This window comes from Leptodactylus fuscus, chromosome 3 (assembly GCF_031893055.1).
Source record: "Leptodactylus fuscus isolate aLepFus1 chromosome 3, aLepFus1.hap2, whole genome shotgun sequence".
In the NCBI taxonomy this organism is placed as follows: Eukaryota; Metazoa; Chordata; class Amphibia; order Anura; family Leptodactylidae; genus Leptodactylus; species Leptodactylus fuscus.
Genome location: NC_134267.1, coordinates 238,916,090 through 238,931,773, shown reverse-complemented (window position 1 = coordinate 238,931,773; position 15,684 = coordinate 238,916,090). Strand labels below are relative to the sequence as shown.

General features: G+C 44.1%; 1 protein-coding gene across 1 annotated transcript; it reads right to left on the bottom strand.

Moving 5' to 3' along the window:
* Nucleotides 1-4,676: 4,676 nt before the first annotated feature.
* On the bottom strand, nt 4,677-5,621 carry LOC142198643 (olfactory receptor 2A5-like). The gene has a single exon (XM_075269672.1). It carries the CDS (start codon nt 5,619-5,621, stop codon nt 4,677-4,679), a length of 945 nt encoding a protein of 314 aa, XP_075125773.1.
* Nucleotides 5,622-15,684: the final 10,063 nt, after the last annotated feature.

The window sequence follows — 15,684 nt, the reverse complement described above, 5'->3', positions numbered from 1 at the left end:
CTGGAAAAGGCCCCTTCACACCCGAGACAACTGGAGCAGTTTGCTCATGAGGAGGGGCCCAAATCCCTGCTGAGAGGTGCAGAAGTCTCATTGACAGGTACAGGAATGTCTGATGGCAGCAATCACCTCAAAAGGTTCTGCAACAAAATATTAAGTTACGGGAACCGTCATTTCTGTCCAGGCCTGTGTCGGGAGGTTTATTTTTAAAAAATTTTCTGCTGAAGCGAAAAGCAAAGTCTGACTTTCATTTGTTGATTTTCATAGAATTCCTATTAATTATTACTTTTGTCAGATTCCAGTTATTTCTGTGACCATTGTGGGGTTTTCTTTCATTAAACGAGGGGGAACATCAATTTTGTCCAAGTGTGTATATAAAATCCTCACTCACTGTTATTATCAAATGAATGTGCCCATACAAATACATTTATATACACATACATAGTTTTTTTCAGATATATCAGCCCAAAAGATTGGTGGCCATAGTATTGCTACAAATATGGCTTGTATTATACCAGTAGAAAATTGTCCTTTGTCTGATAGTATCAGGATGTGCACTTTGCTACATTAGAAGGTACAGTGGGACCATTGACTACCCCAACCAATCAGATTAGTTCCTTCATTTTAAAAGGGCCTTGGACAGATGACAGGTAGATTGGTTGAAACGAGCAACTGCCTCATTTTTTTCCCCAACAATTTTAGATACATCCCCCATTCTTTGTATGCCGCTTTTTTCATGTTAAATTGTTCCGTCCTAACTCTTGAAGAGGAGCGGAGGCTACCAGTCGATCTTAATCACAGCAGTGGGATCCAGACTGTATAACAAGGCAATATAGTACAATATAACAGTATTTTTTTTGAAATATGAATGGTCAATGGAATAAAAAATAAAAAATGCTCAAATCTCCCCAATTTAGGTAATTTTCAACTGTTCCTCCAGAAAATTGAATAAAGGGTGATTAATAAGTTGTACGTACCTTATAATGTTTCCAATAAAAATTACATCTCTATAAATTTACCAAAAATAGCCTTTACACAGCTCCAGAAATATTAAAATTTTTTTTTAGGAGACAGGGGTTTACAGATGGATGACAAGAACTTTAGCAAGGTTTAGTTAATAGAATTGATGATTTCAATTCTTACCTGAGTAGTGGGCCCACCTGAGCTCAATGGGCCTCGCCATCTGCCTGGGTTTGTTGGGTGTTGACAACGATCCTGTCTCAAATTATTTATATTGGGTCTTAAAATATTCAGTTGAGACATTTTGTAAAAGCCACGTGCCTTTCAAAGGCCACCATTCTATCAGTCTACCCTTCACAAATCATGTTGAAAAAAGGCTCTTTTATGTTTTCTCTAATACTGACATGAGGATGAGATGCTACTGTAGTAATACTGTGTAAATTCTGCTCCTCAGTAAACTACGCTTTACATAGTGGAATATCTGCTGTGTTTAGTTCTGTGGACACATTATGCAGGATTGAAAAGAAGCCCAACATATTATCCATAGGAGAGGCCATTCATTTCACATTGGTGGGATCCCACACATTTTTACCTGTTATGTGTTATTAGTAGGGTTGAGCGATCGTGTTCGGAAAAGATTGGATTCTGATCGGCGATCGAGAAAATTTCATGATCGCAATCGAAATTCCAAACACGATCTTTTTAGGTGGGATCGAGATCAGTGATTATTTTCCACAATGCTTTGCTACTGGCCAAGCATTGTGGGAAAAGCTAACAATGTTAGCCTTCACACTGAGTATACGCTCCGCTCATTCTGAGCAGAGTGTATACTCAGTGTGAAGGCTCCACTGCGGCTCCATAGGAATGAATGGAAGCAGCCAGCACACAGCCTTAACCCCCTGCGCGCCGGCTGCGTCCATTCATTCTAATGGGACTAGCTAACATCTCTATTAGCTACTTACCTGCAGAGATGGCTGGTCCGGTGCCCAGTGTTCTCGTTCTTCTTCGCCTCGCTGCCCCCACCTCCCAGGATAGTGTTAAAGAGCTAGGAAGAAGGCGGGGCTTGTGGCTTAGGACATGACGGCTCCCCTCCCAGTACCCGCCCACACTCTCCTAATCCACCCACACTCTCCTAACCTAGGAGGCGGGGGCAGCGAGGTGAAGAACGAGAACACCGGGCACCAGACCAGCCATCTCTGCAGGTAAGAGGACACCAGGGGGGACTAAGTAGCTAGAGGATTAAAAAAAAAAATCCTCTGACTACTTAGTGATTAAAAAAAAATCACTACACAGCGTGGATTCTAATAATTAAAGCGTTCAATTGTTAGATTCCATGCTGTATAGTGAATAGGATTGTTTTTAAAATCCGATCTCCGATTAGTAAAAAAAATCCCTTTGACTTGCATTGGGATCGGAATTGGGATCGAGATCGGGTTCGAATGAAAAATGATCAGAAATCGGATTTCAAAATCGATCCTGAAAAGTCAAGATCGGCTCAACCCTAGTTATTAGTAATTGACAAGTTAACAATGAATTAATTTACAATTGTAACCGACCTGAAGTTTTTGGTTACATTATGACAATTGGTTGATTTGATTTTTTTTCAGATTAGATACCATTTTACCTTTGCTCTGGCAAGTTCCATGGTGTAACGGTTAGCACTCTGGACTTTAAATCCAGTCGTCTGAGTTCAAATCTTGGTGGAGCCCTCGGCCATTTTACCTTGGCTAAATGCAATGATCATTTAACAACTTTTACCTGTTTGTTTTGATTTTCTTATTCTTATATTACACTAGAAGTTACCCGCGACTTCGTCTACGGGTTGGCGGTGACGGTGAACTGCTTATATTTCTTGTTCCCCCATCTCTGCCCTCAGTTTGTTGTCTCCTCCTACCCGCGACTTCCTTTGCAGCCCCGCTGACCCTGGCGCGAACCACCTGCAGCGCGGCCCGTGGCCCCCCACGTCCCTTTCCTTGTGGCTGCGGTGGGCCCCTCCTACACGATGGTGGGTCGGGAGGCAACGGCCTTGCTGCTGCGCCTCGGCCCCCCCTCTTTCCCGCTACCTGCGTCCCCGGCCCTGCCCTTACCCACCACCAGCTCCCCCGGCCCCCTGCCCCCATATAGAGATTACTGTGACCTCCCACATCTCCCCCTTCCCCCCAGCACCAGCCACCCGTGACTCCGGTGACCGTAACCCCCCCCTCCCTTCCACATGTGCAATCTGGGCCCCCCCCTCTACGCAACCCCGGCCCTGTGGTACCATTTCCCCCCCAGCAGAACCCCTCCCTAACCACTACCACCCCCCCCCCCCCATTACACACCACCTGTTGTAACCCCCCGCCTCCACTAAGCAACCTGCCGATCAGTGTCCCCACAATACTTACCATGATGATGCCGGGGAGCTGTGTGTGTTGCGGCTACAGCTTCAGCAGTCATGCGTGGTGTTACCCGAGGCGTCTGTGTTCCCAGCTACAGAGTACGGGGGTTACGTGCGGCTGGCCATGTTCGCCCGGGTTCTGCTGCCGTATGGTATGCCGGCCTGAGGCAATGTGTGCCGGCCGGCATATGAGCGGCGTATGGAACCATGCGGCCAGCGCTATGTTCGTGACAATGTGTGAAGACAGTGGAGTAGTCTGGTGGGCAGAGCCGTGGATCCTCCCAGTGGTGGGGGTCGGTAAAGATGGCTGAGCCGGAGAGTGAAACAGGTCAGCTCCTGCAGGATGGTGAAGGTGAGTGTGAAAGTGCTGAAGTATATGTGAATGTGATTGTGTGTGGTTAGGGGCTAGGCTGTAGAGGGGAATGTGAAGTTTAGGGGCTTGCTATGGGCCAAAGTGTGTGATTTTGCAGAGATGGTGATGTGAGTTGGATGTTTGTGTGGGTCGTGGGAAAAACGTATGTACGTTATTGTGACGAAAAGCAGCCTATTGCGCAATCGGGTGTATTAGCTATGTTTGTGGAAAATTTGAGCCAAATCGGTGGAGCGGTTTTTCGGTGATTGAGGAACAAACATCCAAACATCCGAACATCCAAACACACAAACTCACAGACTTTCACATTTATAATATTAATAGGATTTCATTTGAACATCTGAAGCAATCATGTGGCAAAATAGTCAAAGATAGAAGAACGTTTTCATGGCGCCATATTTGACAACTTTCCCGTTATGGCAATTTTTCAATATAATTTTTAGATTTTAGTTTAGTTCTCTGTTATATTTTATGTTCACAAAATCAGACGAGGGCTTGTTCTCTGTTTTCTACTTGCACCATTTGACCCCTTGCCAGCATCCCCTGCAATCGCACAAAGCACGTCAGGACTTTAAACAAAGTGTATAAATTATTAGATATCCTTGTATCCAAAAATGCCCAAGTTTTAAAAATATAAAAATAAATCTCCCCTATGAAAAAAATAAATCCCAGGTTACCTTTTATTCTATTGTTATGTTTTAACCCTTTAATAAAAGTAAAATTTTATTCCAAACAACTTTTCTTTGGTTGCTGTATTCTGACCCTCATAACTTTATATTGGCATCAGAGCAGTTTTTGTGGGACGCGGTGTATAACATTTTTTAATTTTTTGCTCAATTTTTATTCTAATTTTTTTGTGATGGAGAAACGCCCGTCACATGTCAGGAAGGGGTTAATATGTTGGGTTTCATAATAATTTATGAACCTAAACGCAAACAAAAATTGGAATTCAGACATTTAGTGAATACTCTGTTAGTGTAAGGTCTCAGTTAGTGAGTCAGTTTTTTGTGTAACCCTTTTAATTGTGTCTTTAACCTCCCGGTTATTGAGACTGTAGATGAGAGGATTCAGCATTGGGGTGATAATAACATAAAATATGGAGCTATATTTCTCCTGGTCTGTAGAGTACATGGATGAGGGACCAAAGTACATCATCATGACTGTCCCGAAGTACAAAGCCACCACCGCGAGATGGGACGTACAGGTGGAGAAAGCCTTAGACCTTCCTGCAGATTGAATCTTCATTACAGAGTATAGGATACGAGCATAAGATAGTAAGATGAGCAGAAGAGGAAGGAGGAGAGTGATAAAGCTGATGGAAAATATCTGAAGTTCATTGTCAGAGATGTCCTCACACGCCAGTTTTACGAAAGCCAACATCTCACACATGAAATGGTTGATCCGGTTATGACACACAGTAATAGGAGAGACAATTGAAGGTAAAGAACAAAGCATAAAGGTGACAATGAACACTAGAGCCACCAACTTGTAACAATTACCCCAACGCATGAGGACGGGGTAGCGAAGAGGGTGACATATGGCGATATACCGATCATAAGCCATCACAACGAGAAGTTGACACTCGGAACCTTCCACCAGAAGGATGACAGAGACCTGAAGTACACAAGCCATGTATGAGATGGTCCTTTCAGTAGAGAAGAGATCGGATAATAATCGGGGAACAGCCGTGGTGGAATAAGACAAGTCTAGAATGGATAATATGCAGAGAAAGAAGTACATGGGTTTATGTAACTTGGGGTTGATGACAATTACATATATTATGAGACTGTTTCCAACCAATGTTACCAGGTAGATGATAAAGAATAAGACAAAGAGCGCGGCATTTATCTTGGGGTCCATCGTAAATCCAAGTAGACTAAATTCTGCAAAGTCAATGGTCCTGTTCTTGGTCTCCATCATATGATGAGTAAAAACATAGTCTTGGGTCTAATGTGGAATTAAATTAGTGGTCAGAGGTATTGTCGGAAACTAGAAACAATCCAACATCTTTTACCTTTAGAAGAGAAGGAAAGGAATACATCATGGCGCTGGTTCCTCTTGACTTGGTTTGCTGCAACCAACTTCACGATATTAAAGTCTATTTACAAATTTGATTACGTTTTTATTTTTTATTTTCAATAAGCTGGAAGATTTGGAAGAGTGAATTTGTCCATTCAATACAAACACTATGGTCTGAACCGTAAAGAGAGAAAGTTGTTTAGTAAAGAGAAATAAGATATGAAACGTGATAGAAACTTAGATGTGAAGAAAGACACAAAAGGCAAGGAAAATGAAAACAGAAATAAAAAACTTGGGAATTTAGAGGGATCCTTGTTTATATCCTGCCACATCTGATGCTGAACACAAGATTATAAAGATTTTATAAGGAAGCCTTCACCACTTGTAGACACTTGAGATTAATTATTTTTCAGACAAAAATTAGACGAATCCTTAAGAGACGGAAAATAAATGGAAATGTATTTCGAAGCATTGAAAATAATAGGCAATTTTTTTTTTTTTTTTTTTTTTGCAAAAACCTGTTACAATATTCAAAGATATACAGTTATTGGAATCCAATGGACAGGTTAAAGAAGAAATGTGACCATCCTCTAATCCTGCTTCTCAATGTCCAGGCTAAGACAGAAGATCTTCTTGGTGCTTCCCCTTCCCCTCTTCATACAACTTAGTTATGATGGTGATGACATTGTGAAAATGACTCTGTATCACTAGTCATAGTCACAAACAATATTTGACAAATCATCCAATAGTACTATTCACAGAGTTGCGAAAAGATCCTCAATATGAGGGCAGGAAAAATCTTTCATAAATTGAGAGTTGTGTTTTTACTTAAAGGGATCCAATCATTGGAATCCCATTTTTTTTCTCCCTAACACATAGGTATAGCCTTAAGAAAGTCTATTCTTCTCCTACTTTTAGATGTCTTCTCCGCGCCGCCGTTCAGTAGAAATCCCGATTTTCTTCTGTATGCAAATGATTTTTCTCGCAGCACTGGGGGCGGTCCCTTCCGCTCAAACAGCACTGGGGGCATCCCCAATGGTGAGAGAGGACTCTCCAGTGACGCCTCTATCTTCGTCTGGAATGTCTCTCTCCGCATCTTCTTCTGTCCTGTGTTTCAAACTTCTAGGCATGCTCAGTCAGTTCTTCCATTGGGCCTGGGCAGAGCAGACTGCGCATGCCTGCACTACAAGAAAATGGCTGCTTACAGTCAAAGCCGCGGGGAAGCTGCACAGGGAAGACTTCTAAACGTAGGAATAGAACCAGCATTGATTGGCTGACTGTATAGCATTCGGCCAATCAATGCTGGTTCTGCATCAAAGTTTTCTATTCAAATAGCGAGTAGTATTCGATCAAGTACGAGCATTTCGAATACCATAGTATTCGATCAAATACCTACTCGATCGAATACTACTCGCTCATCTCTAATTATAATTAAGCAGTGTGAAGTAGATTGACTGGAAAAAACAGGGTAAGGGTAATCAAAAGGAAGCGGAGAAGTAATCATTTATGCAAAGTTTGTGAGATTTTTTTGTGTGTGTTACACCAATATACAGTGTAGCCTGTGCTAATCTTAAAAAATATATATATATTTTGTAATTTCATGGTTTTATTTTTTCATTCTAGTGATAGACTATACACATGGTGAGGGAGCATTGTTGTTTTTGGAGTCAACAAAAACTTTCTTTATGTGCAAATGCATCTACCTTATATATACAGTCTATAGAAACAGTAGTAAATATACATACAATAGTAGTGCGTCTTCCACTAATGTAAACAATAGACTCTCCATTAGTTAAGCATTTTTGGTGTGTTCACCCAATATACAGTCTAACCTGTGTTAATAAAAAAAAGACTGCGCTAATATGAAAACATATATTTATTTAACCTAAGCTGATAGACACAATTCTAGTCACTTAGTCTAATATTCACCAACTAAGAGGTTACCCCTTTTTTATTTAGCAATTTCTCTTTAAATATATTTTGGTTTAAACAATACATTGTTGCCAAATAAATAAGCAGTGTGCATTAAATAACTAGGGAAAAACAGGGTAGGGAACAGGAAAAAGGATGGGGAGGAGGAAACACTTGTTCAAGTAGTACTACTAACAATAAGAATGTGGATGGCAGCAGCAACACTACTTCTGGTCTGGACAGCCCCATCATTAGCCTCAGTGTTGTCAGACGTTTTTGAAAGCAGTGAACCAAAATATTGACTGAATGTTCTGTGTGCTCCTCCTCAACATGTAATATACCATGCTGTCTTTCTGTATTGTCAACCATGTCTTTTCCCTGAATAAATGGGTTTTGGAAAAATTTTTTAGAAGTGCCTTTTTAATTGTGTTTTTAACCTCCCTGTTATTGAGATATACAATAGCACAAATGAGAAAAAAGGTTCTCGATCTCTGATGTATCAAACATTCCTAATACACTGCCTGGCCAAAAAAAAAGTTGCCTTGTGCAACAAGATAGCGTTCCACCCCTGATATAATTATGAACTGTTCATGATAGGAATTTGCATATATTCTTGAATATATATAATTGAGCTGTAGCCTGTCAAGTGCAGATCATAATTAAAGGTGTGACGCAATGTCTACCAACGGAAGAGCTACCAGAGGAAGAGATGTTAGTGCCTTCAAGAAGGGTCAAGTCATTGGTTTGCATCAGGCCAACAAATCCACCAAGGAGATAGCCGAAGTAACTGGTATCAGACAGAGGACTGTTCAGCGTATCATATGAGCATGGCGAGATTGTGGAGAACCCCCCTCCAACTGTGGAAAGTGTGGGCGTAAGACTATACTCGAAACTCGAGGTCGTAGGCCCCTAAAGAGACTGGTGAAGAATAACCACTGGAAAACTTTGAGCTCACACAGATGTTCAACTCGATGGAGCGACATATTTCAGAGCGAACAATGCGACGAGAACTCAAAGGAATGGGTCTCAACAGTTGTGTCGCCACACGAAAGCCATTGGTGATAGAGACCAACAGACGTCGGCACCTGTCATTTGCAAGAGACCACAAGGATTGGACCCTAGAGCAGTGGAGAAAGGTCATGTGGTCAGATGAATCACGTTTCACATTGTTCCAGAGTGATGGTCGTGTCCAGGTGCGACGAGAAGCACACGAAACACTGGAATGTGCTGGAAAGCAACCTGCGCTGTCACTCACCACCCCCCACAAATCTGTGTAACCTGGGCTCCCTGATACTCGAGAATTGGATCAAAATCCCTGAGTCTACACTACAGAACATTATAGACTCCATGCCGAGACGGAGGCGTGCTGTTATTCGTGTTCATGGTGGCCCAACTAAATATTAACACTCACAACTTTTTTTTTTGGCCAGGCAGTATACAAGCAAGCAAATATCTACAATTATATCACAAATAAAACTTAACATTTAATAATCATCTAAAATATAATTAACCCCAATGATTGGATGGTTTAAAAATTGGAAAATAATTGGAACGCTCTTATCTGTTCCATATGAAGGGTGTCATACCCCACCTATAGAGCCACAATTTATACAAACTGAATGGGAATCAAGGATGGGTGCAGTAGATGGACCTTAGAGAACCCTGTCACCCTTAACTCCTGTCCTTACAAGGGTAGTCCCAATGCTGGCCCTAAAATTGCCCTGTTAATAACTAGAGATGAGCGAACAGTGTTCTATCGAACACATGTTCGATCGGATATCAGGGTGTTCGCCATGTTCGAATCGAATCGAACACCACGTGGTAAAGTGCGCCAAAATTCGATTCCCCTCCCACCTTCCCTGGCGCCTTTTTTGCACCAATAACAGCGCAGGGGAGGTGGGACAGGAACTACGACACTGGGGGCATTGAAAAAAATTGGAAAAAGTCATTGGCTGCCGAAATCAGGTGACCTCCATTTTAGACGAATAGTGGATTTCAAATCCGGGTCATATGAGAATGTGAACTTTGTGACTATGAGACAGGGATAGCTGTACAGGCAGGGATAGCTAGGGATAACCTTTATTTAGGGGGGAATGTTATTAAAAATAACTTTTTGGGGCTCTATCGGGTGTGTAATTGTGATTTTTGTGAGATAAACTTTTTCCCATAGGGATGCATTGGCCAGCGCTGATTGGCCGAATTCCGTACTCTGGCCAATCAGTGCTGGCCAATGCATTCTATTAGCTTGATGAAGCAGAGTGTGCACAAGGGTTCAAGCGCACCCTCGGCTCTGATGTAGCAGAGCCGAGGCTGCACAAGGGTTCAAGCGCACCCTCGGCTCTGATGTAGGAGAGCCGAGGGTGCACTTGAACCCTTGTGCACCCTCAGCTCTGCTACATCAGAGCCGAGGGTGCGCTTGAACCCTTGTGCACACTCTGCTTCATCAAGCTAATAGAATGCATTGGCCAGCGCTGATTGGCCAATGTATTCTATTAGCCTGATGAAGTAGAGCTGAATGTGTGTGCTAAGCACACACATTCAGCTCTACTTCATCGGGCTAATAGAATGCATTGGCCAGCGCTGATTGGCCAGAGTACGGAACTCGACCAATCAGCGCTGGCTCTGCTGGAGGAGGCGGAGTCTAAGATCGCTCCACACCAGTCTCCATTCAGGTCCGACCTTAGACTCCGCCTCCTCCGGCAGAGCCAGCGCTGATTGGCCGAAGGCTGGCCAATGCATTCCTATGCGAATGCAGAGACTTAGCAGTGCTGAGTCAGTTTTGCTCAACTACACATCTGATGCACACTCGGCAGATGTAGCAGAGCCGAGGGTGCACTAGAACCCCTGTGCAAACTCAGTTCACGCTAATAGAATGCATTGGCCAGCGCTGATTGGCCAATGCATTCTATTAGCCCGATGAAGTAGAGCTGAATGTGTGTGCTAAGCACACACATTCAGCACTGCTTCATCACGCCAATACAATGCATTAGCCAGTGCTGATTGGCCAGAGTACGGAATTCGGCCAATCAGCGCTGGCTCTGCTGGAGGAGGCGGAGTCTAAGGTCGGACCTGAATGGAGACTGGTGTGGAGCGATCTTAGACTCCGCCTCCTCCAGCAGAGCCAGCGCTGATTGGTCGAGTTCCGTACTCTGGCCAATCAGCGCTGGCCAATGCATTCTATTAGCCCGATGAAGTAGAGCTGAATGTGTGTGCTTAGCACACACATTCAGCTCTACTTCATCAGGCTAATAGAATACATTGGCCAATCAGCGCTGGCCAATGCATTCTATTAGCTTGATGAAGCAGAGTGTGCACAAGGGTTCAAGCGCACCCTCGGCTCTGATGTAGCAGAGCCGAGGCTGCACAAGGGTTCAAGTGCACCCTCGGCTCTCCTACATCAGAGCCGAGGGTGCGCTTGAACCCTTGTGCAGCCTCGGCTCTGCTACATCAGAGCCGAGGGTGCGCTTGAACCCTTGTGCACACTCTGCTTCATCAAGCTAATAGAATGCATTGGCCAGCACTGATTGGCCAGAGTACGGAATTCGGCCAATCAGCGCTGGCCAATGCATTCTATTAGCCCGATGAAGTAGAGCTGAATGTGTGTGCTAAGCACACACATTCAGCACTGCTTCATCACGCCAATACAATGCATTAGCCAGTGCTGATTGGCCAGAGTACGGAATTCGGCCAATCAGCGCTGGCTCTGCTGGAGGAGGCGGAGTCTAAGATCGCTCCACACCAGTCTCCATTCAGGTCCGACCTTAGACTCCGCCTCCTCCAGCAGAGCCAGCGCTGATTGGCCGAATTCCGTACTCTGGCCAATCAGCACTGGCTAATGCATTGTATTGGCTTGATGAAGCAGTGCTGAATGTGTGTGCTTAGCACACACATTCAGCTCTACTTCATCGGGCTAATAGAATGCATTGGCCAATCAGCGCTGGCCAATGCATTCTATTAGCGTGAACTGAGTTTGCACAGGGGTTCTAGTGCACCCTCGGCTCTGCTACATCAGATTGCTACATCTGATGTAGCAGTGCCGAGTGTGCATCAGATGTGTAGTTGAGCAAAACTGACTCAGCACTGCTAAGTCTGCATTCGCATAGGAATGCATTGGCCAGCCTTCGGCCAATCAGCGCTGGCTCTGCCGGAGGAGGCGGAGTCTAAGGTCGGACCTGAATGGAGACTGGTGTGGAGCTATCTTAGACTCCGCCTCCTCCAGCAGAGCCAGCGCTGATTGGTCGAGTTCCGTACTCTGGCCAATCAGCACTGGCCAATGCATTTCTATGGGGAAAAGTTAGCTTGCGAAAATCGCAAACTGACAGGGATTTCCATGAAATAAAGTGACTTTTATGCCCCCAGACATGCTTCCCCTGCTGTCCCAGTGTCATTCCAGGGTGTTGGTATCATTTCCTGGGGTGTCATAGTGGACTTGGTGACCCTCCAGACACGAATTTGGGTTTCCCCCTTAACGAGTTTATGTTCCCCATAGACTATAATGGGGTTCGAAACCCATTCGAACACTCGAACAGTGAGCGGCTGTTCGAATCGAATTTCGAACCTCGAACATTTTAGTGTTCGCTCATCTCTATTAATAACTCCTTCCCCTCCAACAAGTTTTGCATGCAAAACATGGATGCTCCTCAGGGGATTGTTAGGCTGAGTTCATTGAAATCAGTGGGAGCCAGTAAGTTATTTTTTCTAGGAGTGGTTTGTTCCGTCTCCCGGAAAAAAAGAAGCAACATGCTCATTCTTCAGGCGGATTCACCTCCTGATATCCGCCTGAAAACATTCCCTCCTCCCGACTAGGCCCATTCAATTGGGCCTAATCCGGAACAGAGTGTCATGACTGTATGCCGGTGCACTGTACTGCATCGGCATCCAGTCGCGGCTACCCGTTTTTTGGACCAGAATCTGAGGCGGCCTCCGTGTCAAATTTAAGTCCAAAACACCCTGTGTGAGCCCAGACTAAGAAGAGCAATTTTTTTTTTTTTTTAATGTATATTGTGAGCCCCATATAGGGATCACAATGTACATTTTTTTTTCCTATCCGTATGTCTTTGTAGAATGGGAGGAAATCCACGCCAACTCCTTGCAGATGTTGTTCCTGGTGGTATCCAAACCCAAGACTCCAGTGCTACAAGGCTACAGTGCTAACTACTGAGCCACCATGTTGCCCCATGGCCTTAGAAGAGCAATTGAAATGACCAAACGTAGAAGAGCCTTGTCCTGAGTGCGGGTAGGCTCCTGACAGTCTCACCAATGTGGAGATTAGGTTAAACTTCTATCACTCCTTGCTGTATGGAATATGGGCATGAGGCTATGGTCAGAACGTGCACCCCCATGGACACTTGGAGATGGTGGGTGAAAAGTGACTTGGCCCTGATTCCTGAGTTACTGATTACCTGTAGAACAGGGAACTATTACTTATCCTACATCAATGGTCGCTTCATCACGCACCAAGGAAATGACTACTTTCCATGGGTCTACTCTAAACACCACCAATGCAGAGTGCAGGATGACTTTAAGTGGGTCTGGCTAAGATGTTGGAAGGACTATAGGGTCACATCCTTCTCTAGGTTGAAGCTATTAGCTGTTAAAAAGGAGATACCAGAGGCTGGTATTAGACTTTTGGTCCAAAAGGAGGTTATGAGGCCAGCAAGAGCATGCAGATCAGGCTTTGAGGATAAAACAAAGAAACAGGGTTAAATCCCATTGTACAACCCTTTTTGGCTTTATGAATGAGGGAGACTAGTATTTATAGATGGACACTTCATCTTTTATGTTTGTCCTCTTTCTTAATGCCAGGTTTAGCTTATATATCTGCATACCACTTGATGTGAACTTGATCACCGCTTTGAGTTCCTCCTACATCTTTTATTATATGGACACATTATGTGTTTTACTATTAATGTATTAAAAGGTAAGTTTTATACTTATCAATCTCATCACATTCAATAGCCTTTCTTTCTGTTACATACTTTTTCTGCAAACCTCTTTGAAATAAGAGGTGAATGCCATCAGCCTTCCTTGACCAGGGTTTACACTATTCTGATACTCAGTGACTCAGCAAATGAAGCCTAAATGAAAACCATTCCAGTAAACTCTGCCCTGCAGAAGTCAAGTGATGCTTCTTACCTTCTGTGACCTGCTGTATGTGCAAAATAATCTCCCCATTTGGCGTATTTTCGTACTTCAAAGAAATTTCTTGACAATTGATGCTAAACATTTTCTTGGTAAAAGTGTAAATTTTAGGGGCTAAATATATAGACTATTGAAAAAAAAAAAAATCTAAAAATAAATTTCAATTTCATTTTGTTTTAATGGCTGTGAAAAATTAAAGGGTTAACAAATTCCTAAATGTAGTTTTGGAACTGAGGAGAATTATTCCTTTATTTGGTCTCTTAAAGAAAAAAATTTGGTAAATTTTCTTGAAACTGTAGAAAATTGATATTATACTGGAAAGCCTTCAAACGTCCCAATAAATAAAGGACGTTTTTAAAAATATATAATATTTAATAACTAGAGATGAGCGAACACTAAAATGTTCGAGGTTCGAAATTCGATTCGAACAGCCGCTCAATGTTCGTGTGTTCGAATGGGTTTCGAACCCCATTATAGTCTATGGGGAACAGATACTCGTTAAGGGGGAAACCCAAATCCGTGTCTGGAGGGTCACCAAGTCCACTATGACACCCCAGGAAATGATGCCAACACCTCTGGAATGACACTGGGACAGCAGGGGAAGCATGTCTGGGGGCATCTAACACACCAAAGACCCTCTATTACCCCAACATCACAGCCTAACAACTACACACTTTACACACTCAATACCACCTCTCTGACAGTAGGAAAACACCTTGAAACATGTGTATTTGGCACTTGCAGTGAGGAGAGCTTGTCACCAGCAGTGAATTTGGCCCTTGTAGTAAGTTGAGGTTGGCACCAACATTTGTTTTGAAAATCAGGGTGGATTGAGCCTCTAACCAGCAGAGTTTGGGCAAATTCATGGTGGAGGGAGCCTCTAAACACCCCAGTTTGGGCAAATTCATGGTGGAGGTAGCCTCTAAAAACCCCAGTTTGGACCAATTCATGGTGGAGGGAGCCTCTAACCAGCCCAGTTTGGGCAAATTCATGGTGGAGGGAGCCTCTAACCAGCCCAGTTTGGGCAAATTCATGGTGGAGGGAGCCTCTAAAAAACCCAGTTTGGACCAATTCATGGTGGAGGGAGCCTCTAACCAGCCCAGTTTGGGCAAATTCATGGTGGAGGGAGCCTCTAACCAGCCCAGTTTGGACCAATTAATGGTGGAGGGAGCCTCTAACCAGCCCAGTTTGGACCAATTAATGGTGGAGGGAGCCTCTAAAAAACCCAGTTTGGACCAATTCATGGTGGAGGGAGCCTCTAACCACCCCAGTTTGGACCAATTCATGGTGGAGGGAGCCTCTAAACAGCCAAGTTTGGACCAATTCATGGTGGAGGGAGCCTCTAAAAACCCCAGTTTGGACCAATTCATGGTGGAGGGAGCCTCTAACCAGCCCAGTTTGGGCAAATTCATGGTGGAGGGAGCCTCTAAACAGCCCAGTTTGGGCAAATTCATGGTGGAGGGAGCCTCTAACCAGCCCAGTTTGGACCAATTAATGGTGGAGGGAGCCGCTAAACAGCCCAGTTTGGACCAATTCATGGTGGAGGGAGCCTCTAAACAGCCCAGTTTGGGCAAATTCATGGTGGAGGGAGCCTCTAACCAGCCCAGTTTGGACCAATTAATGGTGGAGGGAGCCTCTAACCAGCCCAGTTTGGACCAATTAATGGTGGAGGGAGCCTCTAACCAGCCCAGTTTGGACCAATTAATGGTGGAGGGAGCCTCAAACCAGCCCAGTTTGGACCAATTAATGGTGGAGGGAGCCTCTAACCACCCCAGTTTGGACCAATTCATGGTGGAGGGAGCCTCTAACCAGCCCAGTTTGGGCAAATTCATGGTGGAGGGAGCCTCTAAACAGCCCAGTTTGGGCAAATTCATGGTGGAGGGAGCCTCTAACCAGCCCAGTTTGGACC

Coding starts and splice junctions, on each gene's coding strand:
- LOC142198643 (XM_075269672.1), bottom strand. CDS start 5,621: ATGGAGACCAAGAACAGGACCATTGACTTTGCAGAATTTAGTCTACTT.